The following is a 22,080-nucleotide window of genomic DNA, read 5'->3' on the forward strand; positions in this document are numbered from 1 at the left end:
GATATATCTGTAAGCAATTTGTAGTTGTTCTAACATTAGCTGATTTTTAAACAAGACTATAACAATACCTTATAATTTCTAAACTTGCTAAATTGTGTTTTTTATATTGTCTATAAAATGTCTAGCAAGTATTTCAGGAGTTATGAAGCTCATTCTTCCTGGTGCACCTTTAAGCAAGTAATAAAAACATTGAGATTCTCCAAGATAATAAATTCAATAACAAAGACATTACAAAAAATTCTAGCAAAGATTTTTAAAATGAAATTTTAGTAGGAACTTCAAAACTGTTTAAAAATACCTGCTGAAATTCTGGTTTGACTTTCCTATTTTTTATTATCTTTATACTTCCATAAGATTTTCTTTTCCCATTTTATAATTTTCCTTTGAAATTCTTTTTTGCTCTGTTTCTTTCAGAGCAGAAATTTTATACAAGGAAAAATTAAGACAGGATGGAAGAATTAAGGAAGAAGGAGGAGGAGAATGAGGGCAAGACAGAAAAAATCTTTCCCAGATTGTGAAAGACTAGAAAGCTGATTTTTCTTAAAAATATCATATTTTTAAGAAAAATCATCTTTCAAAGATTTTCACAATAAAAACTTTGTGTTTGATCAATCTTATGATGGCATTTTATAAATTTAATGGCAAACTGCCTTAGAGAACCCAATTTTTGTCTGTCTCTTCTGGGGCCCCAAAAACTTGGAAGCAAAAAAAGTCCTGACCCCTCACATATACACTGTTTTTCTTGGAAAAAGTGTAAATTTTGGTATATTCCAGACAAAAACAGTTGTGATAGGGATGAAATAGATGTAAAGAAGAGTGGATACTCCTCCGTAATGTGATCTGAATCGTACCTAACAAGACTATACTAATTAGGGATAAGTGTATTTGTCTAGCCTGATATACCCAGTTTTGCTGAGCTGTTTGACAAAATTTAAATATGTTATGGCCATTATGGTGGTGGTATTGGAGGGATCAACTTAATTCCGGAGCACTTTCCCACCTTGGAGTGCCAGCTCTATCCTTGGAGATGTGTGTGTTCAACCTCATGTAATTTTAAGATAAAGAAACAAGTAATTTTCCTATATCTGTTTTCTTTCTCCATTTTTCCTTTCTCAATTTTGGAATTACTGTGTGTCTGCATGCCCGAGATCAGATTTTGCCTTCTATTTGTTTGAATCTATTACTGGTTATCTTCGCTTTTATGTCTCCACAGGAGATATAAAAAGTGTTAGACTGAACAAAGTCTGGGATTGAACTGTGATGTGTTTTATGTTCTTCTGTAGGTCTGGCAGCTCCGCTCAATATACGAGAAGGTGACGTTACTGACACTTCAATACGGATTACTTGGGATCGGGCTGATGGAGATTTTGAGCAATATGAAGTTATATGCACAAATTGTGCAAGTGCTCTCAGGGTATATTTTTTAGAACACCACTTGTGTATAAGTAATGCAGTTATTTGTCAGTCTTCTATTAGGAAGAAGCTATATCCTCCATTAAAATAGTTGGATATACCATTTATATAAGATAAGAAAATTTTGCAAGCATTTTTGAGAAAGCTGTATTTGTATTTCTAGGTCCAGAAGGTTAAGCAAGAAACAGCAATGTTTTCCAACCTTAGTCCTGGTAAGCTGTACAATTTTGCAATTCGAACAGAGAAAGAGGGTTTCAAAGATAGTATTTTTGTGACAAAGGAAATAGACACAGGTGAGACCACAATGTTGTCAAACTTAGTATTTGTTTTACTCCTTATATATGTCTTGCTTTCTTTCTGAATTTCTTTTTTGTCTCAGAGAAAAGTAATTCAACCATCTTCATAATTTTCTTACGAATTTTTCTTATTTTCTTATAATTATTCACTTACATTGTTATTTTTCTTATGCTTTGTCTGCAAGTGACTTTTAAGAATCTGAATATGGTTCCTGTGTACAATGAACTACCAATGTTGACTTCCTGTTGACTCAACCAGCTGTACAGTCCAGTAACTGATACTTGCACACAGTCTGGCTACCAGCACTATAGAAAACAAATTTTTTTTCTTAGACTTCTCTTTAATGCTTAGGTTTTCACTTCAGTGCTGAGTTTGAGTATGCTTAAATGTTCAGAGCTAAATTAGTTTTATGATGTTTTCTCATTGGCCTCCCTGTATATCACAAGGAAATTTGGGCTTTTCTACATTTAGGACAATTGATTCTCAGCAGTGTAGTTCTCCTCTACTCTAATACTTCTAACTGATTGAACCTAAGAACACGGCCTCTCAAGCTGTTAGATCTGGCATGTTATGTTTTCCTCTAACCTAATGTGGAGAAATAAAGCATAGTAGATGTGACTGAAATGGTTCAACACCTGTGATCGAAGATACGTAATGTGTTGCCACACATTACGTAATTTGAGGTACCAGTGAGGTAGAACTGACACAGGAATGTAAAATGTGATGTAAAATCATTTCTGAGAGGACAAGTCATGGAGAGGCAAATATGGAGCAAATAGATGATAGTTCACTGATGTTTCCTTTTCAAGAACTAAAGACTTGAAACTAGAAGAGATAAAGTAGAAAACAAACAAATGCAAATGGTTGTTTACTAAATTTGTAGATAATTTGCAGAACTTCTGGCCACAAGATATTTTGCGTGATGATTGTGATCATATGTTCAAGTGGAGACCAAAGACATTTACAAGAGAAAAGTCTGCTGAGGTTTACTAAATTAAAAAAAATCACTTTTGTCTCATGAAGTTCTTGGGCTGCAAATTGCAGTTTGGGAGATCAAGAAGGGGATTACCACTCTATGTAATTCTTGCTTTTCTGGAGACATATGCTTTTGGTCACTGTTGAATAAGAGATACTGTGCTAGGCATGACTTTGGTCTCTGTCCAGTATGCTACCTCTTATACTGACATTTCTTTTCTTGAGGAATTGTCCATTTTTGAGGAACTCCTGCACTATGTAGCGTTACAGAGCAGCAAACAGTTTGGCTCTGGATCTCCTGGATAACAAAAGTCCCTGTACACGTTACCACAGTGGTAGCAGTCTGTATGTTCTTGAGATAAGGAGGGACATGACATAATTTTTGTGGAGTTTGCATTGCATTCTGATGATGAGAGGCCTGTCATAAAGAAATGTGTTTAAAATGCTTTTTTGAATCAATGCATTTTATTGTATTGTCACACAGTACCAAGCGCAGCTAAATATCTGAACTATAGCAGAGACTCTGAATCAATAACTGTCACCTGGCCACCAGCCCAAAATATATTTGATGGATATGTTCTTTCAATAAATAGTAAAGACTTCAATGAGAAGAAAATGTTACCTTCTGATGTAAGGTATGATGATTACATTTAAAAAATAACTGATATGAACTCAAAGCAGCTGTTTCACTATATATTTAAAATAAGTAGCCTGTCCTGTTATTTATATATGTATTTGATTATTAATTGCGGGACCCCTGGTGGCCTAGTGGTTAGCATGCAGGACTCTGACTGCTGCGACCCAGGTTCGATTCCTCGGTCCCCCAGGGCAGATGGAGCCCATTAGCCCTGTGAGGCCATCCATCTATGAGAAGGTCACTCTAAACAAACCTACGTCCTCCCTGCATTGTCCAAGCTTGCTTGGCCCCGGCAGATGAACCTTAGGATTAAAGGGTGGGCTCAGTTCAGCGCATGCTGTGTCTCACTTAAAAAATCCATTGTGCAGGCTTGAAAGGTAAAAGACCTTTCCCAATATCTTCGTTCAGGAAGACTGGCCATTATATTATATATCATATATGATTATTAGTTGACATACAGTACTATACCATGTACTTTAAGAATTACATTTTTTTAGCAAATTGCAGGTCTCATATGATGTGCTTGTGCAAAGAAGACCAAACAAAATACTGCATTGGAGTGAGAAGTAGTAGAATCTGTGTGCAATTCTGAATGTTTAATTTAATACTTTGGGACTTTCTAGTGCTTGAACTTACTGTGAACCATAGTGTAATGCAGCCTATTTAAGATTTCATAATACTAAAATATTTTTTGAGTGACAACATATAAACATGTGTATACACATCATGTGTAAATAATATCCATAAAACTATAAAAATTAAACATATGAAGAGATGTGCATTTCTAGAATCCTAAACAACACAATCTCTTCTTTTAATCTTTGTAGAATGTACAAATTTGAACATCTTCTGCCAGGCACTGATTTCTTAATCAATATTGTGACAACCAACGGATTAAAAAGGAGTCACCCTACCATCCTCAAGATTAACACCTGTAGGTTCAGTTTATTAATGACTTTTCACAGTTTCAAATAACTAAGGTTGTTACATTTTAAGGTATTGTCTTAGAAAAGCTATTCCTAATTAAATCAATACATCTTAACAATGTCTGGATTAATTCATGTAAGTCTTTCTTTTCAATCTAAACACATTTGAAAGCTACTAAGCACATAAAAGCTTTTAAAACACAAAGAAGTTTCATCTGTATTTAATGGGATTCTGCCAGTAACTGAATCAGCATTAGTATTAGGATGATAAGATTTTCCATAAAAATTTACAAAGTTTTATTTTATTTCTGATTTTATTGCTAATATGTAGAGACAATTTTCATTTATTCGAAGGTCTTCTTAAGTGCAAAATGAAATCTGTTACTACATGGAACTATAAAATGATGAATTACAGTAGTGTATTCTGCAAATGCCAATTTCCTTAAAATTAATATAGATTATTTTAAATTTAAATTTTGCATCCTCAGATCCTGGTCCACCATCAGATTTACAGGTGTTTGGACAAGAAGAAAATACAGTCTATCTTTGTTGGAAACTACCAAGAGGAGGATTTGATATGTTTCAGGTGAGATAAGGATGGGAAGAAACTAATGCAATTTTTTTGTTTTGGTAATTTCTCAATGAAGTTATCATTCTGTTAACATACTGCCAATCCAGCAATAAACATTTGTCTGTATAACCCATGGAAGTGTGAGAGGGAATACTGCTATGAGGAAAGGCCAGCTAAATACATACTTTCTATTGCATAACAATTTTAAAAAAGAATATTCTAAAATTTTACTTTTCATAGCTTCCAAAAATTGATTTTTCAGCTAGTGTGCAATAAAAAAGATTACAGATCAAGGGTTGAATGCAACTGCAATGTAATCTTTTTTCCTTAGCTTTCCATATTTGTAATACAAATTCATTTAATTACAGTGAAAGATAAAAAATACATTCCATATAGAAGAACCTAAATATTTTGTTTAGAAAGTTACAGAATAAAACTTTTTTTTTAATATAGCAATTTATTAAACTAAACTGCAAACATTTGATACCGCCCATACCCTCCTGGCCTTGGGCATTAAGAAGTTTAGGGATTTGGTTATACGTAAATAAAACCAGTTACTATTCCTGACTTTGTTCAATCATTTATGCTTTAGAATTTTTTTATGCCCTGTTTAAAAAGTATTAGAAATAGCTAGTACTTCCCTGTTCACCATGCCCATACCTTTCATTTTATAAACTTCAATTTTCTCAATTGTCTTTTAAGCACCATTGTTTTATGGAAGATGTTCTAGATCTCTTATTATCTTTTTCTTTAGTTTTTCTAAGCCTTTGCTATCCTTCTTGAGATTGGTTGTTCACATAGGTGTGGGTACACAGTGGAGTAATCAGATGGTTAATAGTGTTTTCTGTTTTGCTTCCTATTTATTTCCTAGGCAATAGCATGTTGTCTACCTTTCTGACTACTGTCAGACTATTTTTAAAACCTCTTCTGTAAACATTTCAGTTCAAGACAACTCAATTTGACTGAAAATTCATAGTTCATTAATAATGATTCTGTGTGGGAACATTCTTACCATTGAAACAAATAGTTCAGTTACTATTTCTCAGACACCTTGTCTACACTGAGTGTTCACTTTGTATTTTGGTCAGCTAGTGGTCTCTCCAACATCCAGATAAGCTCATTGTGTGTTTAAATCACTGTTTTTATAAGTTATTACACCCTTCTCAATTTTCTTTTCAGTCTCTTTTGGCCCACTGACCTGTGTTTCTGCTCTGCCTTGCTTCATTGTGCTTCTGTAGTTAGCTTGCATAAGCTTATAGATTTTATTTTTCTTGTATAGACAAGGTCTGCAGTTTTTAATGATGTCTTTCTCAAAGTAATACTTTTCACTGTTCAAACCGTTTTGCTCTTTTGGCATTCCCTCTACAAACTTTTTGAGTTGTATTATGTGTCAAAGTTGCATTTCAATGTTTATTTTATACCATGACACTTTTGGATACTCTCCATAATTTTCTTTGAATTTGCTTGATCATTATTCAGTAGCTCTCCTTTTATAATTAAATTTCACTACACTGGACTTTTAATTTTTTTTCTCACAAAGAAGCTGAGTACTAATATTTTATGGCTGATATAACCGCGTCGCTCTTCAGTATTTGTAGTTTGAACCATATCACTTGCAAAAAATCTAGAGTTATTTTGCTTCTCTCAGTTCTCTTTCAGAAAAAATCCACTATGACATCTAAATCCTTCGTACATGGATCATATTTCACTATGACATGCAACCAGTCTCTCTTTTGTATCCTGGCTTTTGCAGTCTGTCTTGTATCATCCTTTGCTTTTTGCAGCCACTGTGTCAGAACAATAATGTGGTCAATAAAACTTTGTGATAGTGTAGTGTTGTTTTAAACATGTCGTTTGAATCAATACAGATTTAGAGATATAATCTTGTACAGTTAACTTACTTGTCTAGGATATTTTTTAGTATGTATCACTACAATGAGACAAAGTACTTTCCTTAAATGATCCACAAGGTTTATATCCTAATACTACAGTGTTTAATTATTTTACTCCCTCTCTCCCATGACTTCAATTATATCCTTACCTAAACCTTGAAATCTAAGTATCCTTAGGATAGTTCCTTGACATTTCTTCTCTCTTCATTAGTGTAAAGTTGCATTGATCTGAATGGATAAGAGTAGCCAGTTAACCTCTCAACACTATTTGCTGGTGTAGCCTGGCATATTTTTACAAATTTTAAAATTAAATTCAGTTATCTTGTTCCTGTTTTGAACCTGCTCAGATACACTTTTGAATGTGGTCATGCTATTTTTACCATCCTGTGGAAAATAATTGTCATCTGTAATATTGATCTTTATGGCACGGTATTATTGCTCAGGATCTCATAGAGCAAGCAGCCAGCCACATTAGACAGTGCTTTGTTTGCATAAATGAGCTTATCTTTAAATCTTTAATGAGAAAGGCTTCCGTAGACTGGTTGCTTAGTAAGGTGCACCTGCATAAAAGGGATCATTTTACTAATCATTCAAAATTAATCATCTCTGGTCACCAACTCTCTCTGCAATATATTGTAGTTTGTAGAGCGAAGAGTTCACAAAAGGTACTTTCCTAACTTGTTTATACTAGATGTAAATCTTTAATCTATAGCTTTGCTTCTAGCATCTTGCAGTGCTGTAATTCTAATAAGGTGATGAGAGTTTCCAAGATTTAGTTTGCATGAATAGGCACTGTGCTGGTAAAATATACAGGGGGGAAGTGGATTGTTCTTCCCCAAATTAATAGTAGCTAAACCAAAGTGCTTTCAGGTCATTGCCGTGTGTATAATATCCCCCTTCTGTTGGAGAAAATAACATGTGTCAGGACAGGACTTGCTGATGTAGGCAGTTGCAAACCTTGACCTCTTAGTATTAACAACCATGCCTGAGAAACCCATGTGTGCATGTTGGAGATGCTTGTCTAGTGCCCTCCTCTGCAGGGCAGGCACAATCTGCATCTTGCCTTTCACTAATGCATCTATGAAGCAGTCTGCAGTTTTCTACATCCCCACAAAGGACTGTCACAGGAATTTTTTTAGTCACCTTAGAGTTGTCTGGGAGGTCAGAAGGAATCCTCACAGCCTCTAGGAGTTAAGTGCTCAAATTTCAATTACTTGATATCTCCAACACTTTAATTCTCTGCAGTGGCTGTAAATAAAAGAATTTTCAAGGCATAACAGTGAACAGAGTTGAGTGACTGATTCCTTGGGATTCTTTTTAGAATCTCAGCTCTGAAGAGTGCACAGGTGGAATTTTTGGTTGAATGGTTTTGGGTAGGGTGTTTTTGGTCCTTTTTTTTTTTTCCTTTGTTTGGTTTTGGTTTTTTGTTTTGTTGGCTTTTTTTTGCCAGAAAGGTACAGAGTTAGTTAACTGTACAGTTCATCAGTACAGCTGTGTGACTGAGCAGTCAGGGTATACTTTATTATCCTTTAAAACCTGTAAGCCATGACTTAACTTTGATTCCTACATCTACTTTCAAAGTCATTGCTTTCACCACTGTCTGTTCACTGGGTTATTAATGAATCTTAGAGTAATTGTGGATCAACCTTGTGGAACATAATATAAAGCTTCTTGACTTTTTTTGTCTTTAAAATATGGAAAATATTCTAAATATTTTTATATTAACAGGTAGTTGCAATCTCTTTTATGAAGTTAAATGGTCTAATATAAGAAATTCTTTTTCTTTAATAGCTTTCATATTGTCCAATGAATAATGAAAAGCTAATTATCAGAACTATTTATGACAGCAGAGCTGTAGTGCAAAATCTGGCTCCTGGGACAGAATATGTTTTTCATTTAAGGACAGTTAAAGGCTTGGATTCCTCTGTGGCTGTGCAGAAAAAAGTCATCACAAGTAAGAAAATACCTTATAATAACTTCCTATACTTTGAGAAACACCTTGAATTTTGTTTACAACTGTTTCTGCATCTCTTAAGTTCTTGCAAGCCCATAGTCTCAGGTTGTAGATTTGTTCCCGTACAAGGCCACAGAACGCTTAATATAGTAAGAGAAATTGTGTTTCAGATAGCTTAACAAGTCCAGAAACCAGTATCTTGCACTCATTTTCTGTCTCTGAGCAAGCATGTTTTCTAATACTCCTGTGATACAACATAAAAAGAGGGAAATTTTTTTGGAAGAAATTTGAAGAAAAAGATTTATATAGAATTCTGACTGCCAAAGGGGATAAAGAGCAGCTAATTGTAATCAGAAAATAAATCAACTTCCACATTTATATACATGCACATCATAGACCTCCTCCCTTTTTCAATGGATTTTCTGTGGCTTGCTTGGGCTATAACTCCTTAACTGAGTTAATAGTCAAGGGAGCTCTGTTTAGTTATTCAAAGAAGAATGAATCTCTAAAAAAAACCCCAGATCTAGTTCTGCAGATTCTTGATAATGAAAAGTGAAGCACAATCATCATTATCATGGTCCTAAAGGTGATTTTTATCCTCAAGAAAATATTTTCAAGAGAATTGTGGATGAGTACAATATATGGCTAAAGTTTACTATATAATTTTAATGATAAAACTTTAAGATTTTTGTCATGTTGAATAATAAGAACATGTTAACTAATATTTTTCGGAAAGTTTCAAGCAAGATAAATTGATAATTTAGACGATTCACCTTTTAGGAGGAATGGAAACATTTTTCTTTCCTAACTGCAGCTGTGCTGCACAGGTTAATGGAGGTGTTATTTGTAAATTATCTGCAATTTTAGGAATCTTAATATAATCAAAAAGATTATTTAAAAAGGAAAAAAGCAGTAATCACTGAGACTATGCTATCTACTGTGTCCCTAAGTGAACAAATGAACAGTTTTCCAAAATTATATGGCCTATGATGTATTTTAGAAAACTTTAAACTGAATAAAATCTCTACTTCTGCTTAAAAAGTGTTCCCATTCTCATTCTGTTTTACCAGCGAGCAGTGTTAGTGTTCTTACAGAAGATCTGATAAATTTGGAATTTTCTTCCATAAATTACATAATGCACACAGGAGATACATTCCCAGGTTTTACTCTGTGCAACATTATGGCACTGTTTACTACATAGCCATACCAACATAGTTCTAAAATTTGTATCAATATTTCACAATGCTATGAAGTCTCAATTAATTTAAATAAAAAATATCTATTTTTAAAAACTAGTGTTTTCTTGTTTTAAGGACTAGTGATTAAATTTTTCATTATTAATCTGAATAATTTTTATGTAGAACCTGCTGGGATATGTGGTCTGACATTAAAAATGGTAAATAGTTCATCTGCAACTGTAATGTGGAATCCAACCAAGACAAATTTCACTTCTTATAAAGCATCTTTATCAAACAACACCTTTATAAAAACGTTAAGGATTCCAGGAACACTGACTGACTTCACTGTTATGGACTTGACTGCTGGTGGTATTTATAACTTCACGCTGCAAAGAGTGAAAGGAAATATTGAAGGAGCTTCTTCTTTCATTGAATTTGTAACAGGTCTGTATGGTTTCTTGCTTTCTCTCTTTCCTAATGAATGGTAGCTGCCACTAACAATTCATATTTAGCTTTTTACATCTCACTTCATAGCATAACACTGAAATTTCAGGAGATCTTGCGTATAATAGTTTGCTGTCATTCTGGACAGCATTACTTACACCCTATCCAACCTGCATGTAGAGATACACTACCAGAAACATAATGTCTTTAGCTGTGTTGCATTTCTTTTGGCCAATTTCAGGTCTTATCCTGCAAGGAGTTACACATGAGCTGTGTTTTACCTTACCTCATTTCAGCAGGTTTTTTGCAGTGAATGAAGTAAAACAGGTAAAAAATGTTTGTAGAGTTAAGGCTTTACATTGTAAGCTACACTCTGAGATTAATCCTGGGTTGTATAAAAAGACCTCTAAAAGCATAAAATCCAACTTTAAAGGAAGTTGAGATTCACAGAAATAGTAGCACTGATGATAGCAGCAGGACTTAAAAAAGTGTATACTAAAAGGAAGAAACTATGCTCTCAGTTAAACTTGCCCACCTCCACTATTATTCATATATTTTTTGTTCTGTTAGAGTTAAAATAAAGCAATGAGTTAAAAATGAAAATGAGGCAATACAGACTGAATATAACATCTAAAGTTAATATTTGTGTATTTTAATATTTTAGATTATTTTATGGCAGAACTGGAGTAAACTGTTTGAAACAATTCTGCAACTTTTAATAGTCAGTGCAAAGAGTTTGTGAAAGATATATAATCTAAGCAGATTTAGAGCAAATAAAAAAGGAGTGGAGTTCTTTCAGAGTGGAAGCAATACGATATTCAGACTGCACAGTACGATACTAATGTGTAAACAGTGCTGGAAGATTTAGTCTGAATTCTGGAGAGCCATATTAGTAAAGCAGACAGAGAACTGAGTGCAAGGGTAGTGGTGAATTTGAAATGTGACAAATAGCATCACTGACTGGGCTTGCTCTGAGAGATAAGCATAGGGAAAGCTGTTAGTTGTTTATATGTTCCAGAGTAGAAAGGAGACAGATACATAAGGCTACATTTTAATGGCCTATTGAAGAACCTAATATTTGATTCATTATTAGGCTTAGAGTGGATGATACACATTTAAAGGTGCATTTAAAGGCAGATGAAAATGAGATGGTGTGACAGGAGCGGGTGGGAACTTTGCTTTAATAAAAGGAACAGATCACCCAAATTTTGGGGACTTAACTCACTAGAGTTCATGGAATTACTAGGATTACAAATACATGAAATGTATAAAAGAGTTAAGAACCTGCTAGCAGCAGAACAAGCACCAGCTATATCTTGAATTTCGACAGCAATTCTGCTTATGGCAGTGGTAGTAGTGCTAACTTTAAGGCTGAGGGCACCAGAAACACCAGGACTGTTCAACAGTGTTAACTGAACACTGGGCAGAGATCCTTGAGCTTGCTCTCTGGGAATGGAGATTTCCACACAGTGTACTTGGGAGCCTATCAGCCAAGTCTCAGAGCTAGTATAGCAACTGTAGTACCCAGACTAATTAGCAATTATCCTTCATGTAGGAAGTAAACTCTTCTTGGATGCTTTTACATTTAGTCATACCTACTAATATATTTTTCAAGGGCGTTAATGTCTTTTATTCCAAAATTCTCTTTCAGAACCTGCAAAGCCAGAAGGACTTAGATTCTTCAATATTTCATCATATTTTTTTTCACTGTATTGGAGACTACCATATGGACTTGTAGACAGATTTCATGTGGATATTATTCCGGATCATGCTTCTGTTGTTATCCTAGATCTTGGAGTTAGGAAGTATCAAGTATGTGCTTTTATTACAGGACTTGCATGGCCAGCTTTTCCTTATGCACTGTGCTGGTGAGAAATTGAAGCTTTCCCCCTTAGCTGTTTAATGCGACTATGAATATGAAAGTGTTAAAGAAAAATTGGTGAGAGCAAATTTCAGCAACCAGAGTTTGTTACTTAACAATAAGTAGTGAATTTACTATTTTTTTAAAGTCTACTAGAAGGATACAGCCAGTCATCCAAGGGTTCATGAATAGTTTAACAAGGGAAGGGCAGAGCTATTGAGTAATACAGACTCATTAATTGTGCACTTGCCAGGAAGATCTGTGCTTAAATCATTAATGCAGGCAACACTTCACTGCTAAGCCATCAAAAAGATATAGGAGCACTTTTTGATTCCGCGGTCTGGAAATTATAATAATATTAACAGAAATAATGGTTGTTCTGGATATTTTGCTTTTTTTTTTCATTGGAACTGCAAAGATACAGGTATTTTATATAGCAGCTTGCTAAAAAAAATTAATTATATTGATTTCAAAGGATGGGCTAGCTTAAGGGTCAAAAACTTGTTTTTCAGGTTGCTTTTAGGTTCATTCTTTTTAAGAGGAATTTTATAATGCCTCATCTTTACTTTGATAATGATAACACAGAAAAACCTGTATAGACACATTGATAAGTGATTCTCTGATAAATTAATAGTTAATTTTGTTGTTCTTTAATATTGAATGTTATACCTATCTTATGGAGGGTAGTTAAATAAGACAGCAAAATACTGTAGTGTAGCTAACAGATGTAACCTACTATTTTTTACTGTTGCAAATACTGTTATATCTCTAAAAGCTTATTAACAGGTCACTTTCAGTAATGAAATGATTCAATTTTTCTGTGATTTTTTTTTGTGTTTTGTTTTCTGGGTTTTGTTTGTTTGTTTTTTCATTTTTATGTTTCTTAGTAAAAGATTTAAATAAATCTATGTCCTATTTCAGGCTGATTTTTCTAATACTATTCCTGGAACAACATACAATGTTACAGTTTCTGCAGTTTCTTCTTCACTTTATAGTTCACCTGCAAGTAGAACAGTGACAACAAACGTGACAAGTGAGTTAAAAATGACTAATGAAATTTCGTTGATTTTTTTAAAGCTATACTTTTTTGTGTTATTATATGCACAGTAGTATCCAAGAAATTACAATCAGTTTTGAACAGTGATTAAAATCTTTCATCTTCTTTAACTGTTTAAAAATACACTGAATCTGAGCTGTTCTATGAGAGCATGAGAATTTACAAGCTTTTGAAAAATTTGCCATTGTGTTATGTAATAATATCCATACCCCAATTTATATGTATGGTGGTACATACAGAAATGCTCAGAGACATTTAAAAAAAAAAGTAGCCATATCAGATGTGTTTTTTAAGACAGTGAATTTGCTTTTGACATGTTCAATGGAAAAGAACTTTAAATAAGAATGCTAGAATTCGTCAAATATCAAATTGTCATTACAGTGTGTTTTTAAGACAAAGATCCTGAGCATTACATTTTTTACATTCTTACAGGAGAATAGTTCCAGTGCTCCAAAATTCATTTAATCATTTTTGTAATAGGACTCTAGCCAGAAAAAAAGCTTTTTATTCAAAAGTACATCAGTTTTCAGTAGTTTTATGAGTTTATGCTGGCAGATGATTTAATTTCTCTATAGAATCTGTGAATCTGTCTCCACTATCAGGAAAATTAATTAACAACTGGTTTATATGTGTATGCGTTTTTTTAGATCCTGGACCCCCTGTGTACCTTGCAGGTGAAAGAGTGGGCTCTGCTGGGATTCTGCTGTCATGGAATACACCACTCCATCCAAATGGCAGAATTCTCTCCTATATTGTTAAATATAAAGAAGTCTGCCCATGGAGGCAAACAGTTTATACACAGGTCACAACAAAGCCAGATAGTTTGGAAGTTCTTCTCACCAATCTTAATCCTGGAACAACTTATGAAATTATGGTAAAAGCTTTACAAATGACTCTTAGTATTTTGAATTCTGATTAATTGTAAATTTTGTAAGTTTATAGTAGGTCCCTATAGAGTTTTCGGAGGGACATTGCTAATATATTGTTGCCATATTACAAAATACACTAGTCAGGTATTCGTTTACAGTAGTGTTTTTGAATGTACTTAAAAATATTTCCAACCAAAATTGTACTGAAATGTAGTTTCTTCTATTGATATTCTTATTAAAATATGGCATTATGTGCTAAAATATGAAAAGCAAAGGGTAGAATTTTCAGAAACATCTAAATCCATCCTCATCTTCATTGAGGTTTAATCTTTCAAATGACTGGTGCACTTTGTATATTACATGTAGATTGCTAAATCATCTCATCCAGATCCAGAAAAGCATGTCTTCTATGTATGGAACTTGTTTACATTGAGATTAGGCACTCCTGATCCATCTCTGAACTCTTCAACAATACATGACTTCAGGTGGACAGAAATTAACTGCTATTCTCTTGACAGTAGTTGCCAAGCAATTCTTTGCCCGACTTACTGTTTCATAAGAACCTTGGAGAGGTTCCTCTTTTCAAAATCAAGAATTAAATGAAATTATGTTTTTGATTTGCTTCATTCCATATCATGACCCTGAGATTAGCTCAGCTGGTTAAAGCAGGGGGTTAATAAAGCCAAGGTTGTAGGTTTGATCCCTGTTGGGCTCTTTATTTAAGAGTTGGACTTGATGATCCTTCTTGAGTCTCTTCCAACTTAGAATATTCTGTGATTCTGTGAAGTAATTTCATACAGCACAAACCTATAAAGAAAATTGAAGTTGACCAGGCTGAATAAGGCTGTGCAAGGATCCCTTGTAAGGGTGTTGTGTGTGTGTAAGAAAGTAAAAAATGTAATTATGCCTGCCATTGTAGGAAAGTTCCTCACTGTCAATCTAGTGCTGATGACTGTGCTGATGAAAGCCAGTATATCCACAGCTTGAGAAATTTTTATCATTTAGGCTCCTGTCTCCAGTCGTCTGCTAAAAAAAAAACCACCCCCCCAAAAGAAAAAGTTTGTCTGCTATTTGATAAAAGCACTTAGGATCTAAGCAGATCAATCTTCTCAGACAAACGACATTATTAAGAGAACTCAATTTGCGATCAGGAGTACCTCCAGAGCTCTTCTGTGGGGTTCATTATTAAAGATTTTGGAAATTACATTCTTTGCTTGATATATAAATCTTCCTTGGGAAAACTGTGAGGCATTTTAAATAATTTGTTTTATTTAGCAGTAATTTTCCCTTTCTTTATATATATGGGAAGCAATTTTTCCCATTCCTGGTGCCTGAAACATTGATCTTAGAGCAGAATTTGATTCAATGATTTATGACCCACTAATAACCACTAAGATGGAACACTTTCTACTTCATATATGTGTACAAAAAGAAATATGACTTGTTTTCCTTCTCTTGAGGAATTTCTTGTGGTTCTTTGGTTAATGTTTGGGGTCTATTGTATCATTAGAACTAGCTCTTGAAATTTGTATAAGTGAAAATTTTTCACTGTTTTAGGGTACGTGGCTTGATCCTTTTGTGAAATTCTTTCTGGTAAATAATGTGACACTACAGTTCATCAGAGCTTATAAGATTTGAATATAGGTTTCCAACCTGTTTGTAACAGTCCAGACTTAATTTATTTACATCTAATAAAAAATCAAAACAAAACACTTTTAAAGGAATAGCAGTTACAAGAGTTAATTTTTTAAATGTTGGAGAGCTATGGATAATTTTGAACATCTGATCATCGATAATTTTGTGAAATTATGCATGGAAGATTTTTTTTCTAAACTTAAATAATCAGTGACAACATAAGTCAAAGCATAAAAATTAACATGCCTTCCAAATGTAAACTGCAGCTACTTGAACCTTGGATAGTACTTTATCTGCATAGTAAAATTGTCCTTTTTAAATGTTTCCAAGCTTTTTTGTATAATGACTCTTTGTGGCAGCGGGGTCTAGAAGTTACCAGTACATTGTGTAAGCATTTATTTTGATTTCTCTTCACAGCTTATCAGTTTGTAGCTGAAACCTTTACCATGCAAATTTTTGCATACTCATGTCATAGTAACTTTGAGTTGTCTTGAAACTACACATAGGAAATAGGAGTTTCCATGTCTATCTTAATGCTAATTTTTCTTTCTGAACTCTTTCTACAATACCTACTTTGAGATGGGATAACAAAACCCAGTGTTTATTTGAGGATATAGCTTTAGATTTATATAATGCAATGTAAATACTGTCAGAATTTTCTGACTGCCTGTCAGTCCCCTGAAGCTGTCCACTCAATTTCCTCAGCTACTGCAATTACTGTAGAATTCACCAATGCTTAAGGATGTTTCAAGTCATTGTCTCTGTGATGCACAAGTAGGTAGGGTTGGCTGTAGTCATGAGGTGTGTGTGCATGGGGGGCATGTTTGTATGGCTTAGGAAGGAGCTAGCTGGTGACACAGATTCTGCTTTACATCCTAGATGTAAAGAATACACTACCTTGTATTTCTTTGCTGTGTTTTTCTACTAGGGCTTAGTCCTTTTGTTTAAACAGCTTTACAGTCTTTGAAAGATGTACTGTTTAGTGCTGAGAAGTTATTAGAACAAGTTTTCCTTTCTGACCTGTAGGCTCCCTCTGCTTTCTTTTTCCCTTCCTGTGTGCTGTCTGTCACTTCTATAGTGATCCACTCTTAGTTTTGCACATCTGCCCCTTCTCACCCTGTGTTCCCCAAGGTCTGTGCTGTCAGGTCCCTCAGTGCCACTGCCATACCTGTGTTGCTTGACATTGGCAGGAGGGAATGACTGGAGAAAGCTGGAGAGCTTTTCACTTTGCTTCTTCTTTCACACACACCTCTCAACAACACTCTTGGAATTTTGCTCATGTTTTACCTTTTGTTGTCTCTTTCACTTGTCAAAATAAGAAGTTAGACTTCATTCCTCTTTCTTTGTAAGTAATGTATGCTGTGGCCCATCACTGCATCAAGTTGTCACTAAGTCCTGTATTGTGGAGCGAACAGCATTATTGTTTTGTTTATTGCCACAAAATCTCAATATAGTGCCCTTCTGTGGGAAGGCTCTGCTATGATCATAAGCACTGAAGCACATCTACCATAAAGTGCATCCACAGTTCCCTGACATATTGTCTCTCCACGAAAAGACATTTTCCTTGGGTTTCTTCTCTGAGGGAGGTTGACCTGCCCTTGCTATTCTTCAGGAGATAGAGAAATAAAAGAGAATCTATATTCCTTTTTACTCTTTTAACTCATAGTAAGTAAAATAGGATTGCAAAAGCTGGTTTAAGTGAATCATGTTAAGGAACAGGAGAGTCACTGATGTTATTCCTGTGGTTGACTGCCATAAAATAGGGACTCAGCACTTCTGATGAAAATCACATGTGATTTTCGCCATTTCTTATGCTGTTTCCTACTTTCTCCCTTTTATTTTTCTACATTTATATGTTGAATATAAATTTAAACAATGCAACTATAAAAGGCATGTTCATTTGCATGTTTATAGTTTAAAAGCTAGAAGCTGAATCTCTGTGTATCCTTGAGATTTTTAGATTCCTGAAACTATATATTCTATAGATTCTCTAATGTGGATTCTTTTTTTTCCTTGTAGGTTGCTGCTGAGAACAATGCTGGTATTGGAGTGTTTAGTGATCTTTTCTTTTTTCAGACTGCAGAAAGTGGTAATTTTAATAAAGCTACTAGTTATTTTAATTAAATCTGGTCTAATTTATTCAAATAAACTATCCATGGCAAAGTTCATACTTGAAAAAATTCTAATGCATTTAGAACAAAATCGTAATTCTTTTCTTATTCTCTCACTCAGTGGCAAAGATTTATTTTGTTCTATTTGCTAATAACAGCATTTAGGGTGTGTACATACGGGTGTCTTTTGTATGCAAAGTCTGTTTCTGTTAGACTTTTCCTATGCCCGTTTCTAGGTAGGCTGCTTCCAGAAAGTAAGGTCACAGGAGAGCAGAGCTACCTATTAAGTGGACCCACCTGTTGTTGCCTGCAACAGTACTAGGAGATAGATTTTGTTGTGGGATCAGCTCTGGCATTGCCTACTTAAATCAATCTGTATTGGTTTAGTGCTGGGTTCTAAGAAGCCTTGCACAGAAACTATTGTACTAAATTTTTATGTCCTAATTCTGAAAAAAAAAAATCTGAAATGAAAATAAAAATTAGAGTTGCTTTGAAGATTAAAAAAAAGTAGTTTGAGTTTGCATAATCTTGCTCATGCTCCAGGAGCACTTGTACCTTGGCTGGAGAGCTGGCAGCAGTCCAATTACACCAGGATGAACCAGTCTCAGTGGAATACAGAATTTATGCTGCCATGGCAGTGACTGTCCCTCTGTGTTTAGGCTGCTTTCTGTTTTTATGCAAGCTACAGAGTGAGATAGCTCAATTAATGTCAGAAAATCATCACTCTGCATGAGATTTCTAAGATAATGCAATAATATATGAAACCAAATATGAGAAGGAGTAGTAAACTTGCCACATGGAGCTATGAAAAATCATTATTCTTCACTATTCTAAGTACATTATTGCTGGTGGAAAACCATATTTCTGTGAGCTTTATGATTTACTCATTTTTGACAGAGGACAACACATTTTCCATATGAGAACATAAGCTTTTTACTTTTTGATGCATTTCTGACTACATTTTTATTAAAGCTAAAATCAATTATTATAAAGTTAATTGTAAGGTTTCTTCAAATTCTAGGTGAGTTATGTGTCACTGATATTACATTTGTACTTCTACCTTCTTAACCTTTTTTTTGTTTTAACTCTTGCTTTGATGGCTAAAGAAAGCCAAACATCTTGATTAACATGCAGATGTGCAGTTTAAAGTAAGAAAGTTAGCCAGAAAATAAAATTTAAATTTAAAGGCTGTGGTCTGGGAGAGGGGAAAAGAGATGAAAGGTCTGGAAAAGACTTAGCAGAACTAAAAGCACTAAATGGGAAGCTTGGAGGAGCTATCTTAATTCACTCATGGAAGATCTGCAATTGTGGAATGCTGTATTTTTTAAAAGAGTGTAAAAAACTAATCCTTTTCTCCATAGTATCAAGGTTACCTATTGCAGGACTTGCTGCAGACTGTGCCACATGTAGGCAGGACTAAGAGAGAGACACTGTTCTAATTTGCAGGAAAGTCCAGATAGCATGTAAAATCTCATTTAGATGCTGCATGTCATTCTTTCCTGCTATGATTAATACAGATACTCTGACAAAAGGCCACAGAAACTGTCACTGATACAAAGAACACCTTTTCTGCAGTAATAGTGAATATTCTGATTAAAATGAGCTATTTAAAGCTACCATAAAGCTATATGCAGCTGAAAAGCTGACACAGGTAAAGTGAAATAAAATGTCCAGTCTTGTCAGATGCTGTTAAACAAACAAAAATGGGCAAAATTTTGCTACTTTTGGAACAGTAGATGACTTTCTTCTAGAAAGAATATTTTTAAGCTGACCAAACCAATTACTATATTATTATGAGACTGAAACAATTATATTTCTTACTTAAACCAAATAGAGAAAGAGCTGGTTGTATATCAGCTGCTTTACATGTGTTTGTGAATGATTGTTATCTATTTACTTCAGGGTTTGGAAACTGGAAATGGCATAACCAAAAAAATAAAAAAAAAAAGAGAAATTTTCTTTTTTTCAGTGCTGAGAAGAAAAGTTTATCTTACTGCTTTTGTTTGTTTTGTTTTCAAGCTCCAGGTAAAGTAGTGAATCTCACAGTTGAAGCCTTAAATTCTTCATCTGTAAATCTGATCTGGTTTCTACCTCGGCAACCAAATGGAAAGATAACTAGTTTCAAGATTAGTGTGAAACACGCAAGAAGTGGAATTGTAGTGAAAGATGTCTTGGTTAAAGTAGAGGACCTTCTGTCTGGGAGGTTGCCAGAATGTAATGTAAGTGCTATAAACTTTTGAAACTAAAAATAGACTTATCCCACAGAATATAGTTTTACATTGAATATGGTTATACATTTGAGTTTGAGACATAAAAAGTAGAGAGGTTTGCTTTTCAGAACAATTCCGAATGCCTTACAAACTCAGACCCAAGGCAGGATATAATGGTTAAAGAAAAACTGTTCTGTTCAAAATCATTTAAATGGAATGGTTTTCCTTGAAAAACTCAGTTTAATCAAAGTAAAAATATTAAGAAAGGTTAAATTTGGTATCCATTTAACAAAAAATCGCAAAATAGATAATTTTTTTTCAGCTTTCAATTTTTAGTGTTTTTTTTTTTATAGGATATTCAGTTAGAAAAAAACAAGAACTCAATTAATTTTTTTGGTCAGTGAAGACAGAATAATATTAATGTCCTTTTTTTAATGTAGCATGATAATGCTTTTTATATTTTGAAAATATGCTTTATTCTGTGTATTGCATTTCAATATTTTTGAAATACTTCTCATATCAAAATAAAAAGATCCATGATTATCAGAGTGATTTTCAAAAATACATTTGTAGTCTAAGTTGTTCTTAAAATAAGCATTCATTGAAAATTTTCTGAATTTTTACTATTCATTGGATTCAGACCTGTAACCACTGTATACCTTTCAGAATTTCTTGAGGAAAGTTCTCTTTTCTAGTATTTATTCTCCTTTTCCTTCTTACTCTGAGGAGAGTGTTGCAACTACTCAAACTTTTTTCCTTTTTTCTTTTTTTTTCCCCTCCAATTTTCTAGGCTTAGTATTTTAATGAAAAGTGCAGTTTTAAATGACAAAAAGTACGATAACTTTGGTTTCAGATGTTATTTGGAAAATCATCTTAGGTATTGCGAAGTTTCCTGACACCAGGCTGATTTAATTCAGCACTGAGAAGGCAGACTGCCACCTACTGAATCATAAGTATTGGTTACCGTAATGTTTAACAGTTTTCCAGAGTGGTCTCCTGGCAGTATGTACTAAGAAATTCTTGTCTGTTTTTTTCCGTGATACATGGATATATGTATCCTATATATACATACATATATAGAACATATATGTGATGTAAAAGGACCTCACTACAGAACTTTTTTTCAAGAGAGAGACTGAACACTGAAAAAGGAACCTGGGAATAATTAAATAAATCCTAGAGAGATGCTTCCGTTCAGTCAGATATGAGATCTTTTTAAATAAGGTAGGAAACTATAATACTGTCACTAACAGATGTACCAGCACTATCAATCTAAATTTGGAAATGGAGTGTAAAAAGGAGAACCAATTCAGGCTAATATTTTTTCAAAGGTGGTCTACCTTTTTTTGATCTACATATATTTACAATTAGAGGTTATAGATACAGCTTCTCATGTTTCATATTTTGTCTTTATAGGATAAGAGTGAATCATTTCTGTGGAGTACTACCACTCCTTCAACTACTTTTGGGAAATCCACAATTCCTTCACAGACTACAGTTACACCAAATACAGAGGCACCAAGTCAGATGAACTCTGTTTGGAATGAACCAATTAGCTTTGTTATAACTAACCTCAGGCCATATACCACCTATCTTTTTGAAGTTTCTGCAGTTACCACTGAAGCAGGCTACATTGACAGTGCAATTGTCCGGACACCAGAATCAGGTAAATACTGCTTTCAAATGGAAATAAAGTTCTCAGATTTAGGTAAAAACTTCAAAATATCAATTTAAATTTTTGTTGCAAGACACTTCAGTCTGAATCTGTCTTTATCTGTATCATGCTTTTGTATTTACATGATTACTTAATTTTGCCTGATGGAATCAACTGATAATGTATCTATTAGTGTACAGTGAGTGGAAGTTCAGTTATTATTAGGGGTCAAAGGTACCAAAGATATGGTCAGGACAGATCAAATTTTATGAAAAACTGAAGGTAATTTAAGAACTGCAATTAATAGTACAGTGGAAGGAGAATTAAAAGTAAAGATGGAGGGAAAAGATGCCAGTCATAGTATTCAAAAAGTATTATGTAGATAGCAATGCTCTT

General features: G+C 34.0%; 1 protein-coding gene across 5 annotated transcripts in view; it reads left to right on the top strand.

Annotated features, from left to right (window-relative positions):
* PTPRQ (protein tyrosine phosphatase, receptor type Q) overlaps positions 1-22,080 on the top strand; it is a 118,872-nt gene that overhangs the window by 2,626 nt on the left and 94,166 nt on the right. For all 5 annotated transcript variants that reach the window (XR_003533678.1, XM_027679934.1, XM_027679935.1 and 2 more), the window contains exons 4-16: positions 1,284-1,414; positions 1,577-1,706; positions 3,170-3,320; positions 4,150-4,256; positions 4,737-4,834; positions 8,503-8,665; positions 10,027-10,287; positions 11,939-12,099; positions 13,070-13,181; positions 13,853-14,079; positions 17,729-17,798; positions 19,840-20,039; positions 21,447-21,696. Coding sequence is in view for 4 of the 5 variants with exons in the window: in XM_027679934.1 (XP_027535735.1) it covers positions 1,284-1,414; positions 1,577-1,706; positions 3,170-3,320; positions 4,150-4,256; positions 4,737-4,834; positions 8,503-8,665; positions 10,027-10,287; positions 11,939-12,099; positions 13,070-13,181; positions 13,853-14,079; positions 17,729-17,798; positions 19,840-20,039; positions 21,447-21,696 (2,061 nt within the window). In the remaining variant the exon portion in view is untranslated. The remainder of the gene's footprint in view (positions 1-1,283; positions 1,415-1,576; positions 1,707-3,169; positions 3,321-4,149; positions 4,257-4,736; positions 4,835-8,502; positions 8,666-10,026; positions 10,288-11,938; positions 12,100-13,069; positions 13,182-13,852; positions 14,080-17,728; positions 17,799-19,839; positions 20,040-21,446; positions 21,697-22,080) is intronic.

The sequence above is a fragment of the Neopelma chrysocephalum genome, unplaced genomic scaffold, assembly GCF_003984885.1.
Source record: "Neopelma chrysocephalum unplaced genomic scaffold, ASM398488v2 Primary Assembly neopelma1_59, whole genome shotgun sequence".
NCBI classification, from domain to species: domain Eukaryota; kingdom Metazoa; phylum Chordata; class Aves; order Passeriformes; family Pipridae; genus Neopelma; species Neopelma chrysocephalum.